The sequence below is a fragment of the Thunnus thynnus genome, chromosome 16, assembly GCF_963924715.1.
Source record: "Thunnus thynnus chromosome 16, fThuThy2.1, whole genome shotgun sequence".
Lineage (NCBI taxonomy): Eukaryota > Metazoa > Chordata > Actinopteri > Scombriformes > Scombridae > Thunnus > Thunnus thynnus.
In genome coordinates, this window is record NC_089532.1 from 29517300 (window position 1) to 29539252 (window position 21953).

A 21953-nucleotide genomic window follows, 5' to 3' on the forward strand; every position below is an offset into this window, starting at 1 on the left:
AATTGGTGTTTAGCACATTCTAACCTGCTTTCTGCCATGCTGACATTGGATCTCATTTCAGTGATAGTTTTGATAGAGGAATTGCAACCATAAACCCTCATCCATCTGTCATTTTAGCCCTCAGTGAAAATCAGTAACTGTCAATTACTATGCAATAGGGGTGTGCCCGGATACAAATACGTTATTCAGCAAAGCACAAATAGTGGGGTTTTTTTTTACAAATATTTGTTTCATACAAATATTTTTAAAAATTATTTTAAAAAATTATTTGTTTTCGGGAAGAAAAAAAAACCCATGTCAAATACCAGCACACACATCAGTCACTATCTCAGTGTCTCTCCTCTGCTCCGCTGTTACATCTATTAGCAGGTCTCATGAGGAGAGTCACATCCACCTGCTACATGACACACATTTCCTTATTTGGACATCACTCCCAGAGTTGGTGGTGTTCCCCAGAGATAAAGCTGAGCTACCAACACACGCAAAGTGCTCCCAAGGGACTCTCCATAACCTGTTGGTCCCCTTCTCCTTTTCGCAAAGTTAGGTTGTAAAAAATGGGCAATATATGAGAAGTGCAAAGCAAGTATCACCTTTGAAGTTTTTCCCTACATGTTAAACAGTGTGCAATGAGTAAAGTTTCAGTTCAGTAGTCAGCGCAGTCGTCTATGATCTGGGAGACTCCAGTTCGAGACCTGGTGTGGGGACCTCCTTCGTAAGATAGTATATTCATAAACACTTATCGTAACACATTAATTTTCCAAAATTAAAAGTGTTATAAAAACAAAAACAGGATTATAAAAGCGTTGTTCCACTTTTATTCGAAAACAGATACAAATACAAATAATTTTGCTACCTCAACAAATATAGATACAAATACAAATAGTGGGCTCTCTGCACATCCCTAGTATGCAAAGTGGTGCTATGTCATCATACAATCTAGCTGGCATATGGTTGGTATCTGGTTAATACTATATATGCTGCATCGTACTGCACAAGCAGCAGGGTACACCTTAGACTGAAAAGCACATTCACACATACTCCTTTGCGATTTAGACTTTTCAATTTCACCTAACCAGCATGTCTCTGGACATAGTGAAAACATACACACAGAAGCATTTGAAATGGATTGAAATCTGATTGCTGATTGCCTCTTCAAGCCACATTCATAATCTTTTCACCTTAAGTCTGTGGAAGTGGACGCTTACGGTGTCTTGCCCCTGTAGTGACGGCAGTTCAATTAACACTGGAATTCACCATCTGTCTTACTGTTATGCACCCCCCTGCTGGTTATGACATACATAGTATTTGACTCATGATGTCTTGTGTTCTCTCGCAGGTGTATCTGGTCTGGCCTGATTGAGGGAATACCAATAAAGAGGGGACAGCAACCTTAGCTGACATGCTTTGGTGTTTTGCCTTTGTTAGTTCTTTTGTTTTTTGGTGGGTCCGGTAGTCCTATTTTCGTGGCTTTAATTCTGTTTGTGGTTCAGTTTTCATGTTGGTTTAGGTTAAAGGGAAGAACCAGATCCTACAAGAATTTGTGGGTTGGTCTGGGTGAAAGCAGCAGCCCGTTTGTGTGTAGACTCTGTGCTGTACTATGTTAGAAAGACAGTTATGTCTCTGCTAATTAAACAAAAATAATAGATCTCCTAGCAGTCACGTGCAGTTATTAGGCTACTATCCCCACAACCCACTCATAACTTATCAGTGTTTGTTTAACACTGCAATGGTGCACCTGCAGCTTTGATATGTACTAAAATCGAGGCTCAGAATGACAAAAGCTCAAATCATGTCCTGTGATGAAGTCCATTTTAGCTAGCAAATTAACCTTTGGCTAACGTTATGACATGCTCTCATTATAAAATCAAGTTTAGCATACAGTACAAACTTAACTTTGAGTTAGATTGGTTTGGCTGGTTAAACTTCACACAGAGAACCTCTGATGTGACTTCACCTCCATGCTCCATGTGTTGTGTTATTCTGACTTGCTGTGACTGTGTGTCTGTGCATGTTTAGCGCAGTGGTGCACTGACAGTTTTCAGCAGGGACCAAAGTCAGTGTTATAAATTATGGATTTTCTATCTATGTCTTGCTTATATCAGTGCTTTGGACACCTCAAGAACATAGTGGTGGTGGAAAAATACACTTATTTTACAATTACATTTTTATTACAATTTAAGGAGCTGGTGAGAAATGTTCCTTTGTGTGTGACAGCTCTACCTTGTCATTCACGACGCTCTTTCCATCCCAGGCCCAGCCTCGCTTGGTGAAGTAGTTGACAGTAGCAAATTCAATGAGCGCAGAGAAGACGAAGGCATAGCAGACAGCGATGAACCAGTCCATAGCTGTAGCATAGGCCACCTTGGGCAGTGAATTACGGGCACTAATACTCAGAGTGGTCATTGTGAGTACTGTAGTTACACCTGGAAAGAGAGGAAATAAGCATGTCAAAAATGAATATATTATAGTCAATAAAAAAGAATCCATTCACTTAAATACAAATGTTACAGAGACATGTTAGAATAACAGTTAGTTTTAATAAAACATTGGCTCCTAAATCTGTTATTCTGACTTCCTCAGGAACATTTAAGAGCCCTGACCGCAGCCAGGCCCCTGTATACTGGAATGTGGTTTTTGAAGCCATGTCTCACTGGCTGAGCTCAATTTTTAAAATGAATAGTTTTCTTTCTCCAATCAGCCAGTGAGTATGCTGCAATCTACAAGTTTGTAAAATATTGTAAATAGTGTCATGCAAGTATGTCTCGCAGTCCTGGGATCTGTAGGGGTGGGAAGCACTTTTGTCACCTCTTCTTCTTCTTCTCCTGTTTATTTGAGTTACAGTTGGAGTTTAGGTAAGAGGTTTGTATTTTTGCTTTCTTTTTGTTTTTAGCTGGTAATTTTAGTTTGGTTAATACAGTTCCATTCTGTTTGTTATTTTGCTGTTAGCCCACCCTGACTCCATAATGTCCCTTTAAATGGGGGTAATGAACACTGAAATATCTTTCAGAAGTGAGTCTGTCTGTTTCCCCTTAGCATGTTGTGATCTCTCTCTCTTCCTACTCCCATCTGACACAAAAAACATTTTTTGCCTCTAGGATAGGACCAATAGGTCTACTTTGCCTTGCAGCTAATAGGAGTAATCACACCAGATGAATGTGCTGTGTCAAAAAACTCACTTTAACAACATTAGGAAAAAAAAAGGAAATAAATATGCTATTTTAAAGTGAGTGGAGAAAAAAAACTGCCATTAACTGGTATAATTTATGTATCCTAGAAAAAAGTTCTATAGAATAAGAAATGTGACCTGCTGATGACTTTCACAGTGTTCTGCAACCATTTGTTTTTAACCCTTCGATAAGACATGTCTCCCGTGGTTGAAGTGAGACTTTCTAAACACTGTCTCCCGTGGTTGAAGTGAGACTTTCTAAACACAAATAAGCGGGAGGAGTTTTGAGCTCAGTGTAGGTCATCTGTGTAGGCAAACAGCAGGGAAATGACACACATTGTCATTGACTTTAATAATGCAAGAGGTTTTCTCTCATTCACAGACTGATGGAGGAGTTTTGGCTGCAAGAAAAGCATGAACTTTCTATTGATATATTGCAAGCATGCATGCACACACACCATGCACACACACCACACACTCTCTGTCTCTCTCTTTCTCTCTGTCTCTCTCTCTCTCTCTCTCTCACACACACACACACAAACACAAAATGTTTTGGCTCAACAAAAAAAAAGAACACAATAGTTTGCAACCTTTCTAAGTTATGACAACTTCTGATGAAATTATGTTGGACCAACAAACTACATTGAGTTGGGGGAACAAGTTTTCCTCTACAATCAAAAGTATTTTTAATTACCACGGATTTAATAGTTTTTAAGTTGATTACTTGTAAATATTAAGTTGTTCCAATTAGTTTCTCCACAATGTTTAAAAGGATTTTTTTAGGTATCATGTACTTAATTACCATATGAACAAAAGGTAAAAAAAAAGTTGGTCCAATTAGATTTTCTTAAGTAGTTTTTTTAGCTTTTCCAGTTTTATTTTCATGTAGTACATTTTAAAAAAGAATTCATTCAATGACAAAATTGTTAGGCAATTAATTAACTTTTATTTATTTTGCAATTGTATTTGAGAAAATGATATTTGTATCTAAAAAAACAAACAAACAAACAAACAAACAAAAAAACGCAAATTAAATAAATTGAAAATTGTAAACTGTCCAGATCATGGGGTGGACCAGTCACCGATGATGGCGATTTTCATCACTTGCCTATCAAGGCCTGCCTCGAACTCTTCCATGTCCTTGTAAAAAAAAATGAAAAGATAGGTTAGTGCGTTACAGATAATGGATGGTTACTGCTGACTTTTACGACTGTCATGCTTAGTGGATTGAGTTGATAAATGGAATTGTATTTTAACCCTTATACACACATACACCAAATTGCTCAAATGAGCTAAATAAACAGGTTGCATCAATAAGCATGACAAAAAATAACTATCAAATGAATTATACTGAATTTCACAAAACATGATAATGGTAAGACAATAGACATTATCACATTTATTACACAAATAAAATAGCTAAATAAATAAATTGGGTCTTATTTTTTCTAGTTTTGTCCATCATAATATGTTATTCAATAATTACTGAGATCTGAAAACCCTGAAACATCAGTAAACCAAAAACCAAAAAACTTATTTGTAAGTAAAAATTAAGGCAAACAGTAAAATAACGTTTTAAATAATTATTCATAATGACACTCAAGTTATGTACATACACAGTTTTATAGCTAGAGTTTCAGGTGCACTCACTCTCAGTTTTATATCCAAACTAAAAGAGATTTAGTTAATATGGCTAACCCAAGTTGTAATAAACTAGAGTGGACTTTGCTGTAGGAGACAACTGATTGCATCCCTCTTCCAAAGTCAAGATTTAGCTCAATTTTTAGTTACCTTTTTGTCATTATATGTCGATATATGTACGTAATACTGAAGTTGCATGCACGGACCATTTTCAAAACTATGCTTGGTGGTAAATTGGTGGTAAAGCCCTCTCTAGCTGAACAGATTTCACAAATTAAACGTTATCATTTCTATCCATTGCTAAGGGTAGGATGGCCAGATTGCACTGCTAAATATGACTAGCGTTAGCCACGTGCAGTAGTACAACAGATTCCATCAAGTTGTGTGTTGGCAGGTGTAGAATAACATACATGGGTCCATTATTAAATTAATAAATAAATAATAAAAATAAATAATCATATTATTAAAACATTAAATGATACTCACCTATGTATCTGTGCTATATTTGTTCAGCGTACAGGTCCTCGAACAAACCAGGCATGTTAAGTGGGTGTGGAAGGAGAGAGGACTTGAAATCCTGCAATCATCAAGATATTCAACATGGAATGAACTGATACAGAGGCTATATACTTCTGTCACCACTCAAACCACATCTGACTCCCTATGGAGGCTTTATAAAAAAATCTAAAAGCAGAGACATTGAACCTCTGCTATTTTTTGTGCCAACTAAAATGTGTCTGTAGCACTGAGTATTGAAAACCAAACTCAACAACAAGATGTGTTTCTTGTATTTGCCTCAATAATATAAATCAATAATATGAGTGTTTTCTGATCTTTAGACCAACAGTGTTGGTTGGTCAGTAACACAAGTTAAAACATACTTAAAACACACTTAAAACACAACCTAAACTTAAACCAAAAGTTAAACCTTTTGAGTGGTATTGTATGCTTGCTTGTATGCTCACCTATATACACGTTTTAGATTTTGTTTTATATAACAATTAAACACTATACCTATTTTCTCTATACTCTAATTACAACAGATTTACAGTTATTTCTAGGAAATTTCTTGGAAATTACTCATTTATTGGAAATGATGGACTTATAAAATAAAGCGTAACCAAAAATGCTTATTCGGACTAAAATATAGACATATATGACCTGATTACTTTTTGCAGTGTACCCAGAGGATGACTCCTACTATTTAAGCTTGACCTTGCATCTAGCACCACCATCAGGGGAGAGTTTGCTGGAGATATTCATGGTCCCCAGACAGAGAATGCTACAATTCTGATAACCCCTTGATATTCCTGTAGTGCAACCATCAGGCCAAAAGGCCCACTTATATGAAAGAAATATCAAAATTTCATGAACATATTGCTGCAAAATACTGTTTATTTAGCACATTCACAACAGTTCAAAACTGTTTTCCCATTTTGCACACTACATATGCGTCACTAGTGCTACATCCTAGCCACAAGTGTGAACACAAGATACCATCTCATGTATACACCCTGACATGATATATGCTGAGCACGTTCATGCTGCCAGGAGAATAATGATTTTAATTTTAATGAAAGCATGACATCCAGTCTATTTTCCACCCTCAGGATCTTTTTTTTTTTTGTGCACTTGAGATAACGATATAGCAGCATCAAGGCTTTATTGTGCTGTTTAGGAATTCACAAGAGTAGTAACTGGGATTACACTGAATGTGTTAAGAATTAAAGTAATAACTTGGCATCTAATCAGGACCAGGAACTGTTTCATGCTGCTGTTTGGCTTTTTTCCTTATCCAAATTGTGAATATTTATGACAGCCCTCTGGTGTATTTTTTATTTAGTCCTGATGCTCTGATCCCTCTCAACAAAATCCCACCTCTCAACAAAAAGTGAACATTAGTAGTTTCATGAAGCCAGTATTCATTGCATTAATGATTTAATGAATTGTGTTCTATTATGTTTGTGTTATTGAGCTCCCTCTCTGCCATGGATCATATCCTGACCATTGGAATTAGCTGCAATACAAATTTTGAAGTTGCTCCAATAAAATGGCTTGAGCCATGAATTTCTTTGATGTTGTAAGAAGCAGTTGGAGATTAATTTCCTTGCTGAGTGGCATTTCAGGAATCATACTGTGAGGTGGAGACGGCTATTTATTCACTTCCTTTGCCAACTGGGCCAGTTGAGTCATATTAGAACTATCTTGACAAGCAAAGCATCCATCAAGAAAACAACAGGATGGAATATGTTCATCTATATTGGCAGACAATAAACCACTAAAACCCCAAACAACTATGACAGAGCAATATCAGGAGGGGCTATCAAGAACATCCTTGTCCTCATTTTACCACAATATTCTCTCAATGTTGCAATTACAGTAATAATTGGCTAATAATAAGGTGGGGTAGTATTTCATCAAAAAAGAGAAATAGTAACGAGTTAATAAAACTGAGGTCATAGTAATAATAATAATAATAATACATAGATAATAATAGTAAATAAACTTAAATATAATAACAAATCATGATTTATTTTTTGGTAATACTGTCCGCTTCAAGTGCTGTGATCTCTGGTCTGGAAACACAGGTGTGTCGCTGCAATGTGGGAAAATGCAAAACCTCCTTTATGAGGGTTGGATTTTTGTATCTGATAATGATGGGACAAAACATGACAGTAATGATGGGGAAAGAGTTTATGTAATAATTGTCTCAAAGATGTCAGAAAAGAATGGTGACAATCGTGGAACAATAGGCCTGTCTGTTCAAAGTGAGTATCAGGTTATCAGAGTAACATTTCAGTAATAATGGGGTAACACAGTTTCCTCGTCATGTAGGGTAATCTAAATCTTTATGGGGTTAGATCATTGGCTGGAAGTAGAACAAAGGTTTTGCTCATTTTTGAAGATATGTTTTCTTTTTTATTATTGAGAAAAATAATGTTACAAAAAGGATGGAAGTTCTGAAATTTATTTTTTTTCTGAGCGTGAGATATTAAGACAAATATCAATCTCATGTCTGTGTGTTAAGTTCAGAGCTGGTTTCAGGAAGTGGTTAACCTAGCTTAGCATAAAGACTGGAAGATGGGGGAAACAGTTAGCCTGGCTCTGTCCAAAGTAAAAAAAATACATTTACCAATACCTCTTAAGCTCACTGATGAACATGTTTATTTGGTTTGTTAAATCCATACACAAAACAGAAAAGCAAAACAACAATTTTTGGTTTTATGGGGAGTTACATGCTATAACTATATTTCTTGATGAACAACAGGTTATTCATCTGTCCAGTACTTCAGTGCAGCTATGGTCCTTTCATCTTAATTTGTAACAAACAAACACAAGAGATTTACACATTATTTATATATACATGACCCAGTGGTAGATGAACTAATCAGATAATGGTTTTCAGATTTTACTGATATGTTGCACTCATAACTACAGGTCTTCGATGAATCAGGAACCAAATGTCTCTGGTATGAGAACTTGTGATAAATCAATCCCTTTTAACTCAACCTTACCTCTGCCCTGTTTGTCGCGGTAGATAATGACTTGTTTTATTAAAGTGTATTATACTGCATTACATTAGCCTCAGACAGATCGCTGATATTTTACCAAATGGGAAATCAGAGTGTGTGTGCAGGTCCGCTGTCCTGTGGCAGATAAGGAGGGCAAGGTCTCATTGCAGCCTGACCCTCATCTAGTGGCCAGCCTGCAGTGGTCTGATAAAATGTTCATCTGTCAGCATGAACACACAGACCTGGTCACAAAAAGCCTGGTAAGCTCAGGTGAGGATGGGAACATTTACCGTTTGGGAATCCTGACTGGGCTGTTGGAGGCTTAGTGTGGTTCAGTTTCACCACAATAGTGAACATAAAATATTTTACAGGTTTTCCAAATTTAAGGCCCAACACTGTATTAAAAAATAGTTTTCTGAAATATAACTACAAAGTAAGGCCGGAATAATATAGTCTGACATTCAAGCTTTGTTTTCATAACATCCTCTTTAACAGATAGAATAATTAATCTAACAGTTCATTTACAATGCCCATTGTGCACATGATTCAATTTGATTAACATTATTTACATCAATGTCCACGTGTCCAACATTTACACACTTTTTTGTAAGGTTCAACATGTCTCTGGCCCGACTTACAACCACGGCCTTAGACTTAAATAATGTGCCTATAGTCCTCTGACAATCAATGCATTTTGTTTAATACTCTGTTGCAAGCTGCACCAAAGCCATGTAAACATATCACTTAGTTTTTTGTAATCAGTGAACACACTTGATAAATTCTGTCTCTTTTTAACAAGGCAAGACAACTTGTCTTTCAATTTAGATCAATATGAGCTGTTAAAGGATAGGTGCCCATATTCATTCATTCATTTTCTTTACCGCTTATCCTCTAGAGGGTCGCAGGAGAGCTGGAGCCAATCTCAGCTGACACTGGGCGACAGGCCAGGACAGATCACCAGTCAATCACAGGGCTAACACATAGTATAGAGACAGACAACCATTCACACTCACATTCACATCTCTGGACAACTTAGAGTCACCAGTTTATGTGATAAGTTAAAAGAATGATACACCAAAGGCCTATAAAATGCTGTGATAAGGTTAAAAAGATCATACACTCATGAGAAACAATTTATAAGATGTGTTTAAAAAAAGTAGGAATTCATTATGTTGAAAGAGGTTAAAATATTAAAAGGTCTTTAATTAATTAATTGTTTATTTCATTCTTTATTGTCAGAGGTTCAGCTATAATAGTATTATCAGTGATCCGCAAAGTAGTCTTAATCTGCTAGCATGAGATCGATTGCTTTTGTCTCCACCCACCTATCCAGGGGAACTCGCAGTGTTTTCCTCATTCGAGTAAACGCTCTCTCTGAGGAAACATTACCGTATCACTTTTGTGATTATTTCTCCCCGTTTCAGGGGCGTAACATTTACCCAAGTTGCATGTTTTTGTTCTGTGGGAAGAAGCCGGAGCACCCAGAGAGAAACCACGCAGGCATGGATAGAACATGCAAACTACACACAAAAGGGCCCCAGCCAGCTGGTGGGTTCAAGCCCAGAACCCTTTTGCTGTGAAGTGACAGTAACGACTGCACCACGTACATTTAAAAGTTGATGTGAAGCTTATATGAGGATTCAGCAGTCTGAGTTAGTCATATCAAGTGGATATCTGACAATTTTACAGTCTTTTTAGCATCAGATTCCCTCTTTGTGTTTCCTCGGACAGTGTTTCCCTGTTGAGCTGCAGAAGAAGTATAGTGACAAAAAGACTGAAACGTTGAAAGATATCTACTTGATTTGACTTATTTGGATGCTGAAGCTTCATATTAGCTTCAAATAAACTTTAAAATACATTTTTGCACAGGAGGAGGACTGTGGCTTTTGTCCCCCATCACTTCCATTGTAAGTGCATTATGAAGGGATCTTCTAATGGAGGAATGATTACAGCAAGAAAAACATGTTTACATGTTCGTTTGGGCTCCTGACAATTGTTTTAAGACAGACTTGAAACATTGTGAACCTGTCCTTTAAGTAATTTCAATCAGATCTGTTTCACTACACTCTCAGCCCATTTACAACCAAATGAAAAAAATTGTTACCATGGATCAATGAGGACATTTGGATCTTTCAAAAATGCGTGAAGGAGAACAGAACGCAAGTGGAGGACAAGTAAACTCTGTGTCCACTACTTACAAATAAAGATCAACTCATCTATAATCAAAATGTAAAATAGTTAAGGAATAATACATCTCTGAGTTAATCAGCACCAATCAGCACAACCATTAAATGGCTTGTAAACCTTGCCGCCACTAGCCCCTCTGCTTTACCTGCTGTGAGAAATTTCTCTCATTTTTTCTCAACAAAATCCAAGCAAACATCACTCTTCCAATTCCTCCCATGTTTCATCATCGTCATCAATGTCCACATATGTTAGATAGCTTCAAGCCAGTTGATTTGGAAACTCTCGCTGACATTATGTCCTGTATGAACCCTAATCAAATCATCTTGATGTCATTCCAGCTAAATTGAACACAGAGGTGATGGGGGAGATCCATGTTTGCTCCATATTTTAAATAGTTCTTTCATCTGGATGTGTCCCAGACTATTTCACATAGCATGTATTCAGGCATTCAACACTATTGATCATGCCAAACTAATCAATACACTAAAACAGTGGGTGGGCATTCTGGAGCAGCACTGCAGTGGTTCTCATCCAATCTGTCAAAGAGAATTTTTTATGTTTCAGTTGATTCATTTACTTATTCAACTGCACAGACAGCATGTGGTATACCAGTTCTCTTCTCTCTGTGTATGCTGCCATTAGGTCATTTCATATGTCATCATAACATTTAATGTCACTGTTATGCAGACAACACATATCAGTTGTGGTCCAGTATGCAGCTTACACAAGTGTGATATGGAAACATGAAGCCTCTAGTGAAGAAACTGTACCAATCAAAAGTACCAATCTTTCTCATTCAAGAGAATGGGAAGATGTGTCCAAACTTTTAACTGGTACCGTACACTGAGAATGGACTTTACAGTGAAGTAGGAGACATCTTGTACCAAGCAGTTAAACTTTTGAAATGAAATATATTTACATATTCATAGATTCTGGATTTTTTCAATGAGGGAGAAGGAGTAGAAATCTTTCTAGGTAACTTTTTATGGAAAAACCATATCAAACACAACTTATTATTCAAAGCAGAACATTTTAATTGTCTTAAAACACGCTGGAGGGGATCTTTAAATAACTAGGAATATTTCCAAGATCAGAGCAATGTTTCAGCAGTACCAAAAAAAATTGTACATGGGTTTATCATCACACCTGGACTGTTGTAGCACTTTGTTTAGCTGCCTTATGGGGCTTTCAGACACAATGCCACTTGTACTACTTGTACTGCGCTCGCCGCCACGGTGGAGGTCACGCTGCGCCAGAGGATCTCAAGGATCCGGACAAATTGCAGAGAGCCAATTTCTCCAACAGAGTGTCTGGCAATTTGTCTGAGGTGGGTGATTTATGTGAAAATAAAATATGATCGCTACACTAATGAACACTTTTATTTAGTCTATTTTATGCTAACGTTAACCTAGCCTTTAACAGTATCTATAGCAACGTAGCTACGTTATATAACGTAAGCTGAATGAAAAGCTATATATAAATTGAATTTGTCTTGCCACACCTTTTCTGCATTAATATAAATTAGCTCATTGATTTGTTTATATTTGGAAATTATTTGGTTTGTCTGATGATATGCTATATGAAAAAAGTATTTTAAATTAGCTTGATTGGTGGTTTTACAGTTTTATTTTTACTGGTAGCATTATGATGTGATTAATTTCTCCTACACCACCATTGCCTCCAATTACCGGGTGGGCATCTCCACTGTGGCAGACATTGTGCCAGATGTGACCAAGGCCATTTGGAACAGCCTGGTAGATGAATTTCTGCCTGTATCAAAGGCTGCTGATTGGCAGGTTATCACCCTCGGCTTCAAGGAGAGCTGGAACTTCCTCAACTGTGTGGGAGCAATTGATGGGAAGAATGTGGTAATCAAGGCACCACATAATTCAGGTTCCCAGTATTTTAATTACGAGGGAACATACTCCGTTGTACTTCTGGCAGTTGTGGATGCCAAATATCTGTTCAGGGTGGTGGATGTTGGAGCTTTTGGTTGGAACAGTGATGGAGGGACCCTTGCTGCCTCCGCTGGCTTGGAGAAGCCCTGTGGGAAGAGAAGCTGGATCTCCCAAAAGATGGTCCTCTCCCGGGCACTGACCACCTGGGGCCCATGCCTCATGTCTTCGTGGGAAGATTTTTAAAGTGTACAGTTCGTACATTAAACAAAGATTCATCATACATTGCATCAAAACAGGAGGGTTGAAGGATGTTTGTATTATTATGTATAGAGGAACATCTAAGGTAAGTTTCAGAATTGGGGAATAAAAGTGTGTGTGTGTGTGTGTGTGTGTGTCTGTGTTCTTAAGAATGAAAACAAAACAAAGTACACAGGCATTAAAGCATCAAGGAACAAATGATAGATACTACTCAAACATTAAAGCTGAAATCAAAGAACGACTGATAAATATATATGTAAGGACTTTTTCTCAGGAAAATTCAACTCTGTGTAAAGCTGTTGTAAATTCTATTTTTAATTCATGCCTCTTTTCACTTGACTTGACTGGTTGAGCACTTTCAACACCTGCCTCTCAAACTCATCATTCTGTCCCTGCCTTTTTTTGTCTTGCTTGATCGCTGTGGAGCAGGGGCTGCTGGGATAGCACATGGAGTGCAGGACACTTCAAGGACATGGGATGCTGGGGTAGATGGGGGCTCCCAGGATACATCAGGGGCCAGAGATTCAGGGTCAGGCAGGATCTCTGAAGATGTGTCAGTGGCTAGAAGTGGAGGAGTACACAGGGAGCTGGGAGATACTTCAGTCAGATGCAGAGTGAATGTTTCTGTGTCAGTTAGAGCTATTGATGGGGGAACACGTAACAAACCTAAGCTATATTTACACATATTGCCTATGTACAACAAGCTACCTGACTATTAAAACACAGCTGACATGCCTACTTGAGCGTAAACCTGTTTACAAGACAGGGCTTTCCTCCCGAGTTCTCGATACAAACGCAAACTTGTATCGTATAATTCAGGAAATTAAGAAGCACAAAGTATCAGCTTTTCCTCCATCTTCCGTGTCGGGCTGAATGCTGAATGCCCTCTAATGGCAACGTGGGTGTTCGACACAGCACGCGGGTGTCCATCACAGCGTGCAGCAGTCAAAATTCAACTAGGTCAAACTTTGACATACACATGAACTTTGACATACACATGAACTAAGTTGAACTTTGATGCTGAGTGCTGCGCTGCACGTGCGCTTTGCTCGATGCGACAAGCGGCGCAAGCCATTGAAAATAACGAGGTACAGAGCGTAGCGGCGCCATTGTCGCATTGTGTCTGAAAGCCACTTTAATGCTGGGCCTGTGGCTCAGCTTTTTATCTGACCACTAGAGTTATTTATTCACATAATATAGCTCTGTCCTGCTACTACCAGAGTTTATGTTTATTTTTACTCTTTTACTAGTATCAAGCACTATTTTTTGGGGGGCATTTTATGCTTTTATTATTGCGACAGTAGTGAGATGACAGGAATCAAGGGGAGAGAGTGATTGGGGGGGGGGTGACAAGCAAGAAAGGTCTGCTGCTGGAATTGAACCACAAATATTGGTGTGATGTGGCATGCGTCTTAACCAGCAGGCAACCGGGGCGCGCCAGAGTGTGATCTGTTAAAATGAAAAGACTTACCAAAGACAGTCCTAGCTGGCACAGACTCCCGGTTGAGCCAGAATGAGACCTGGGAAAGGATGACTGTCATGATACAGGGCAGATATGTCTGGATCACAAAGTAGCCAATCTTCCTCTTCAGGTGGAAGTGGGCTGTCATGACTGTGTATTCACCTGAGGGCAAACAGAAACAAAAACACACAAATGTACTATATTTAAGTATAAAAGAAATGGCCATATGAAGTCTCTGACTGACTGACCCTTGTGCATGTTTGCTTAGAGGACCATAATCCCAGTTTGAGAATACTGTATGGAGGTTTACACTTGATGAACTGTACAAAGATTTTGAAGTTACAGAAAACATCAAATACAGTAACAACAAAAACAATAAGTTTATTCTAACTTTTCTGACTGCCAGCATGTTATTTTAATAAGATGCAAATATAATAACTGAAGACTGGAAAAATCATAATTACAGCCTCAACAGCCTATAATAAACACCCCAACAACAAGTTCCTGATGTAGCCGTTGATGGACCCTTCATCAGCAAATCTCCATCCACAGATGAAGACCTTGAGATGTGGCCAAAAGCTCTGAAAGAAATCTAGAAAGTGGGCTTTGACTAATGACATGTTTTGTCCAAATTCTATTTCCAAAGTCAAAAATAAACCTTGAAGCTCAGTGAAGATGCTCTTGCAGCAGCAGTTTGCATTGTTGTTTGCACATGTGCCCCAAGTATTAATAGATGAATTAAAAGATGCATAAGTGATATGTGTGTAAGATTTTGTATTAATGTAAAATGTATTCATCATGGAAGAGGATATCTAAAGAATATTTTATAGCTAAATGTGGAGAATTTATTTACCATTTTGTGATTTATTTACCATTCTAACTGTTCCTGAGAGAACAATCTAAGTATACAGCAGCCACAAAGTGTTTCATTATGCAGAGACTGCATTGTGTGTGCCTGTCAGAAGTTGCTTTGATCACACAGTGTGTTGCTTTAAGCTCAGCTGTCTTTGTCAGAAGTCTGATGGAGTTTGGCTCACTTTGGCTATTTTTCTGGCCCTGTGATGCCCTGTGATGCTGTAAACTTTGGGAGCTTCTGCAGCTCCCATCTTCACTTTCTATCCTTACTTCCTGGAGGCAGAAAATAAAACTTCAAAGAGGTATGAAGTGAGTGGACTTAATGCCATAAAACACAGATAAAAAGAAAACACACTAGTGCTGTAAATAAAATCTCTCTTCTCCCTGGGTGACATATGAAGCCATTCTCAAAGTATATTAAAGGGCCATACCAGAATGTCTTAGCCAATGCAAAATGCTATGCTGATCATTTTTTAAAGCATATACGTACCAACAATACTATTTTTTGTAAATCAATGTCATAAACCTTTCAGGCAGCCCTTTATTAAAAGTTAATTTCATTGAACTTTAAAGCTTTAAAAGCTTCATTTGGGCAAAGAGGCAGGCCAAATGGCTGAAACAAGCCACCTAGCGGCTGGCGGACGTGTCACTCAAAGCAGCCATGTCCTTCATTATGCAGAACTTTACGGCTTAATAAAATTTAAACGAGTAAGTTATAAAAAAATTCACCCCCGTACAGTTGTCAAGAAAGGGGAAATTAGCCATACAGACCAAAAGCATTTTTTGTCCCAGACTGTAAACATGTTTATTTCTGCTGTAAAATTGGGCATTTTAACATAGACCCCCTATGGGAATTGACTCGCTTTTGGAGCCAGCCTCAAGTGGCCATTCAAGGGTTCTACAGTTTTTGGCACTTCCACATTGGCTTCATTTTTCAGCCCCGGAGGTTGCTGCTTGGTTTTTCCAGATGTAATGAAATTCCCTCCAGGCATTCCTGATATCATGTTCACAAAAATTGGATAGTCACAGTGACCTTGACGTATGACCATCAAAATCTAATCAGTTGATCCTTAGATCCAAGTGGATGTTTGTGCCAAATTTGAAGAAATTCCCTCAAGGCATTCTGAGATATTGCGTTCATGAGAATGGGACGGACAACCCAAAAACATGCCTCCGACCACAGCTGTCGCTGGTGTGGAGGCATAACAAGTTGTCATATTTTGCAATCTTATATGTTTTTCTATGTACTAGTAACTCTAACTGTCAGATAAATATAGTGGAGTAAAAAATTACAACATTTTCCTCAGAAATGTAGTGGAGTAGAAGTATAAAGAAGCGTGAAACAAAAATACTCCAAGACAAGTGCTTCAAAACTGTAACTGTACTGTAGTACTTAAGTACTGTACTTAAGAACTTGCGTAAATATATTTAATTACTTCCTACCACCAATATGTACAAATGTGACTATAATTAATATAGTTTGTTTACAGATAGTCAGATACAAAAGGACATTAGGGATGTGCAGAGAGCTCAGTATTTGTATTTGTATCCATATTAGTTGAGGCAGCAAAATTATTTATATCTGTATTTGTATTCGAATAAAAGTGGAAACAGGTGTAAAAATTCAGTTTTTGTTTTTATTACAGTTTTAATTTTAGGATATTAAAGTGTTAAAATAAGTGCTTATGAATAAACTATCTTACCAAAGAGATCACAACACCAGGTCTTGAACTCTAGTCTCCCAGATCATGGATGACTGTGCTGACTACTGAGCTAAAACCAGTGCATCACCATTGTGCAGACAGACCTCTACCTATTTATACACCCATAACACAGAGACAGCACATCATGTAACGTGTAGGGAAGAACTTCAAAGGTGATTCTTGCTTTGCACTTTTCATTTACTTCCTATTTTTACAACCAACCAAACATGCTAACATGGAAGTATGGCAGTTGTTTATTTTGTCTTTTATAATGATGTCATTTTTTACCCAGTACAAAATTAAATCGTCGTAACACCTTTTCATTTGGTATTCTCTCTGGTTCCTTTCTGCTCGTCTGACTTGTAGTGAACGTATAATGCTCACCAGTGCTGGATTTAATGGTCTCCTTCCCCACCGTTTGGCCCACCAAGTCGTATTGGTTGAGTCTAGATCCATCAGCTGCTACATCCACAGACTGGGAGGCATTACGAGTCCAGATGTAAGTAACCTCTGTCTTAGTGTAGGCATCTGAAGCAGGGAAGGAAGAGACACTAATCAACAAACCAATCATACAAATCCCTCTTTATCATGATCAACACACTGTTCATAGCAGAACACCTTATTAATGCTCTTGGCTCAAATTACAGAGATCACATGCCCACCTCCCCTGCATTCCCCAACATCAAGAGAGGTATGATTACTCCTATGCAAAAAAATCACAACCAAGATACATTCTAATCACTCTATATATTACACTATTTTACTTTTGAAAAACAGGTTCAGTCTTTTTCAAACAAGATCTTAATAAAATGTTGTTTCCCATCATTTATATTCACATATATTTCAACCTCACTCATACCTGAGAGCATAGGACAAACATATTACAGTGCCAATTTATTATTTGCACCAACCCATTGGTGTGTTTTTTTTTGTTTTTTTTTTCTACCAAAAATGACACCATACAATTAAATGCCAATGTTGCAAGCAAACAATGAGCTACACACGGTTAATAATAGAATCAAAACACCCATACCCATATTTTAGCCCTCTCTTAAAGTTGACATAGTCGGCATGATTTTCTGCTCTAGTACTTACCTTGCAAGTTTTGTAGTACCTTTGACAGTTTGGGAAGCCAAACCAATTATGAATAAAATTTGGTGGCAAAGAAAAAAATGCTCTCCTTTTTCCAACCTTTTCTTGTTGTTTTGCAACATAAAGAACAACAACGTTTACAGGCTTATCAGAAAAACACAGTGAAGCAGTTTGTAATATTCACAAACTGGATTTTACAACTCTGGAAAGTTACCATGGCTGCAACCATGTCTGCAGACGTGGAACATGGAAACCATGATTTGGCCTACAGTTTGGGGTTGAGAGTAGAGTGCAGGCATGTACAGTATGGATGATGTCATCCTGTTCACACTTACAGCTGCCAAACTTGAGAGGACATGAGTGAGAGTCCATGGGGAAGTCTTCCAGGTGCATGGGACACTCAGCTTGAACTGTTAGCCTGGCAGCACACACACACACACACACACACACACACACACACATTTTTGAACTCATTATTCCAAGATAACGATGGAATTTTAACATTAACTGAGGTATCAGACTTTGTTTAGTAGAATAAAATGTGTTATAAATCTTGATAGGATGAGGTGTTCAGAAAGAGAACAGAGCAAGAATGACAGAGCCTACACATAAAGTTACCATTATGATCACCAGTTATTATCTCTAGACAATAAGATTATTTTAGTTGTGATCACAAGATGACACTTCGATACAGCTGAGAGGTCAGGAGAAATTGTCATAAAATGTGAGGTAACAGGCTTGCTGTGAAAGGCACTTTTAACTGAGTTTAAAAAAGGATTATATTCGAAGGCAGTGGAGAGGGCACCTCTTCTTTTGCCAATACATATCTGGGAGTAAATGTAATTTATAAATCACAAAATAATTCTATTATCTCATAACAGTTTTATTTGTATATTAGCTGGAGGTAAGATTAGGGGGTTTGGTTTGTGAATCAAGGCGCAGAAGTGACAGGAACTCACTGTGTTAGCTATAGATGAGAATATCAGTTACTATATACCACTTCAGTTGAGTGCAAACAAGAGGATACATCCTAATGACTTTGGTGATCCCCTGACTTTTCATTTAGCATCACCAGCAGTTTGACAGTTTTTGGTTCAGAGTGAAATGTCTCGATTATTAATGGATGGATGGCCATGAAATTTGGCACAGACATTCATGTCATGGATGAATCATAAAATGTTTGATAAAACTTATACTGTGTGATAATATTTTTTTATAATTATATTTTCTTCATTATCAAATACATGCTTGTTAGCATGCTGAAGTCAGCATTGAGCGAAAGACACTGCTGTGCCAAAGTACAGCCTTACTGGTCCACTAGGTTAGCTGTAGACTTAAGCTTTTTTTTTTTTTTTTTGCTTTATTTAATCTATAACTGTTAGCTTGCCATGGTAATGCTACATGTTGGCACTATGCCTCTTGCCCTCTCCCCAGTAGGCATTGTGTACCTACTTGCAACACATGATACACTTTGAAAAACATTACTGGCACAGTCAGAGAACCAAACCAAATCAGGACCCAAACCATGCCCAAAGCTTTACGCAACAAGGAAGTAAGTAATTACTGTACATTGTTGGCATGTGTCAGGATCTTTCATCAACCACTGCCAATCACATCAACCCTCTTTATCCTCATTTAAAGCAGAGATCAGTGTCATGGAGTGGAGAGTTCAGACCAACTTCTCCTTAAATGAAACCAGTGTTCTGGTGGGATGGACACATTCATGGGTGGTCCTGAAATAATTCTACTTTATTTAATTTATAATTTCTAGTTAATTTCATAACATGAAATAAAGTTGAATTAAAACTGAAATAGAGTTGGATCAATGTGATCATATAAATGGCTTCACCAAAAAAGTTTTTTTTATTTCTATCATCATTGTACTGTAACTGACTATTGAAACCTGCATTATCTGCCTTTGGGAGCAGACTGGTGGTGCTGTGTATTAACAACGGTGCTTTGCATTTGTTGAGCTAATGTTGTCAACTTAAAAAAATGAACATGTTTTGATGATGATGTTGTTTCTGAACACATTCATGTTTACTGTACCAGCGAATTCTTTAGTCCATTAACATAAATGGTAAAATGGGAAGGAACAACTCTGAGGGCAAGAGTTTCTGTTGCTAAAACACCTGATGACCCCAGGTTGTATTGCTGATGATATGCCCTAGCAAGGCATCACATGATACTTTCATTACAACAAACATAGTGTATGACTGAAGTCAGGTTATATGGTATTATATGGCTCTAATGAGATTTAAAGTTGACATCACAGATGTTGTGTCTGTGATGATCCAGTGTTATTATGTAAACAGAGAACATAACAGCCAAAGTATAGAACCCTGGAAAACTCCATGAGTCACAGTTGCCTTGGAAAAGCTACAATTTGCCGGTAAGAAAGATGGGGAAAAACATTATTTTGCAGATACGATTGAAACCATTTAAATTCAAAGCAGTTTCTCATCCAGAGTTTAATACACTATACATAAGGCACTGAATAGCAATAAGCAGCTGTAAAAACGATTATAATTTGAAAAAAATGAAATGAAAAACAAAACAGCCACCTCATGGTGTAGAGCAAGGTTCCATCCTCCATGATCCTCAGCAGCTTGTTGGGCATGGTCATGTTGTGGGCCACAGACTTTTTGCCGTTATGGAAGAAGGTGTCAGGTGTCCAGATCTTACTAGCCATAAGGTTGTTGAGAGGCAGAATGTTCATTGGACCATGGAACTTTAATCGCTCGTCCTTCCAACTCTGACGGAAGAAGACATCCACAGTGTACTCCTGAGAGAGGGAGAGAACAAGGAAAGCAGTGTTAAATAAGCCCAAAAGACCCATGTGTAGACATGCTGGCCTTTGTCAGTGAGCCAAGTTTGAACTCATGTCCTTGGGAGTTTAACCTTGACAAGTTGAACTCCAAACTCCCAAGAATAGGAGGATACAGTATGCTCCGCTGGGCTCAGGTGATTACACTTTAGCGTGACTGTCTCTACCTGATTTGTGACAAAATAATCTCAATTCAAATGTAAACTCGACTAATTATTTGCAGAGCTTTAAATTGCTTTGACTGTGAGATGCACAGCAACACATACACCTGTTATCTGACTGTAATTTATATTTACAGAAATTTTATTTAACAAAATTTGATATCATAAACTACACTGCCTCTGTTTGTTTTTATTTGTATATGCTCATATTTATTGAAGTGTGGTGAAGTGTGGTCTTAACTTTACCTTCAGACAAACGAGCAATAAATATTAGGTTTCATCCAGCTTCAACTTTGAGACCAAAGTTTATCATCCATAAAGAATTATATCTCTGTTTAAAACTCTATGGAAGCGAGTACCAATGGCAAATTACCAAAAGGTGGCTGAGATTGGCCAATGTTCTGCGGTCTTGCCCTGTTAGTGCGTCTTCACAACTCCGAAACCATTGGCGCACTTAGGCCTCAACTTGTTATGTTTCACAAGTCCAAGAAGGGCAGACTGACGTGAGCAAAGCACGGGTGTAACCAATAAATTTAATTAACCCTTTTAGAAGTAGAGCTGTCAGTAGGCCATGCCAGAGAGCTAGTATGTGGAAAATCACTGCTACAACTAAATGGAGTGCAGCCATATTAATGTCACTAGTTACACCTGTGTTTATGAAGTCAGACTGTCTGATTCATGGTCTGTTGAAGGGGTACCACTTCTCTCTAATAGTATCTATCCATGCAGATAGTTTTGGTCTCAGGTCTCCACCCTGATACAACAGAGGTGAATGGAATTTTACTTATGGTGCTCACAGCACATGTGACATGTCACAGCACTGACATTCAACAAATTCAACAGCAACATCTCTTTATAGAAACAGTGTTGGTCTGAGCCAAGGAACCCAAGTCTTTTAGTTCTGGACCAGTTCGTGTTTACACAGTCTTTTTGCAAATGAACTACAAGGTATAAAACATAAAGTCATATGGACTGACAGGTAATTCACTGATTGGGCAGTTTTGGTGATGTCATCTTGCATCAAGCTACATGGACCCACAAAAGAAAAACTTATTCTGGGGCCAGTTCTGAGATTCATGACTAGTTGGTGGAATACATCCTCAGATCAGTAAAGTATCAGGTTTTTCAGGTCTTACAACATCAAACACCCTTTCTCAGGTGACCACAGCTTGTGTTCAGGTGGAATTTGCT

The 21953-nt window shown here is 37.9% G+C and overlaps 1 protein-coding gene across 1 annotated transcript in view; it reads right to left on the minus strand.

The window, feature by feature from the left end:
- gabra2a (gamma-aminobutyric acid type A receptor subunit alpha2a) overlaps positions 1-21953 on the minus strand; it is a 56859-nt gene that overhangs the window by 4259 nt on the left and 30647 nt on the right. The window contains exons 5-9 of the mRNA XM_067614665.1: positions 20339-20559; positions 18110-18192; positions 17067-17210; positions 14134-14286; positions 2221-2423 (exon numbers count right to left, since the gene is read on the minus strand). Coding sequence (XP_067470766.1) covers positions 2221-2423; positions 14134-14286; positions 17067-17210; positions 18110-18192; positions 20339-20559 — 804 coding nt within the window. The remainder of the gene's footprint in view (positions 1-2220; positions 2424-14133; positions 14287-17066; positions 17211-18109; positions 18193-20338; positions 20560-21953) is intronic.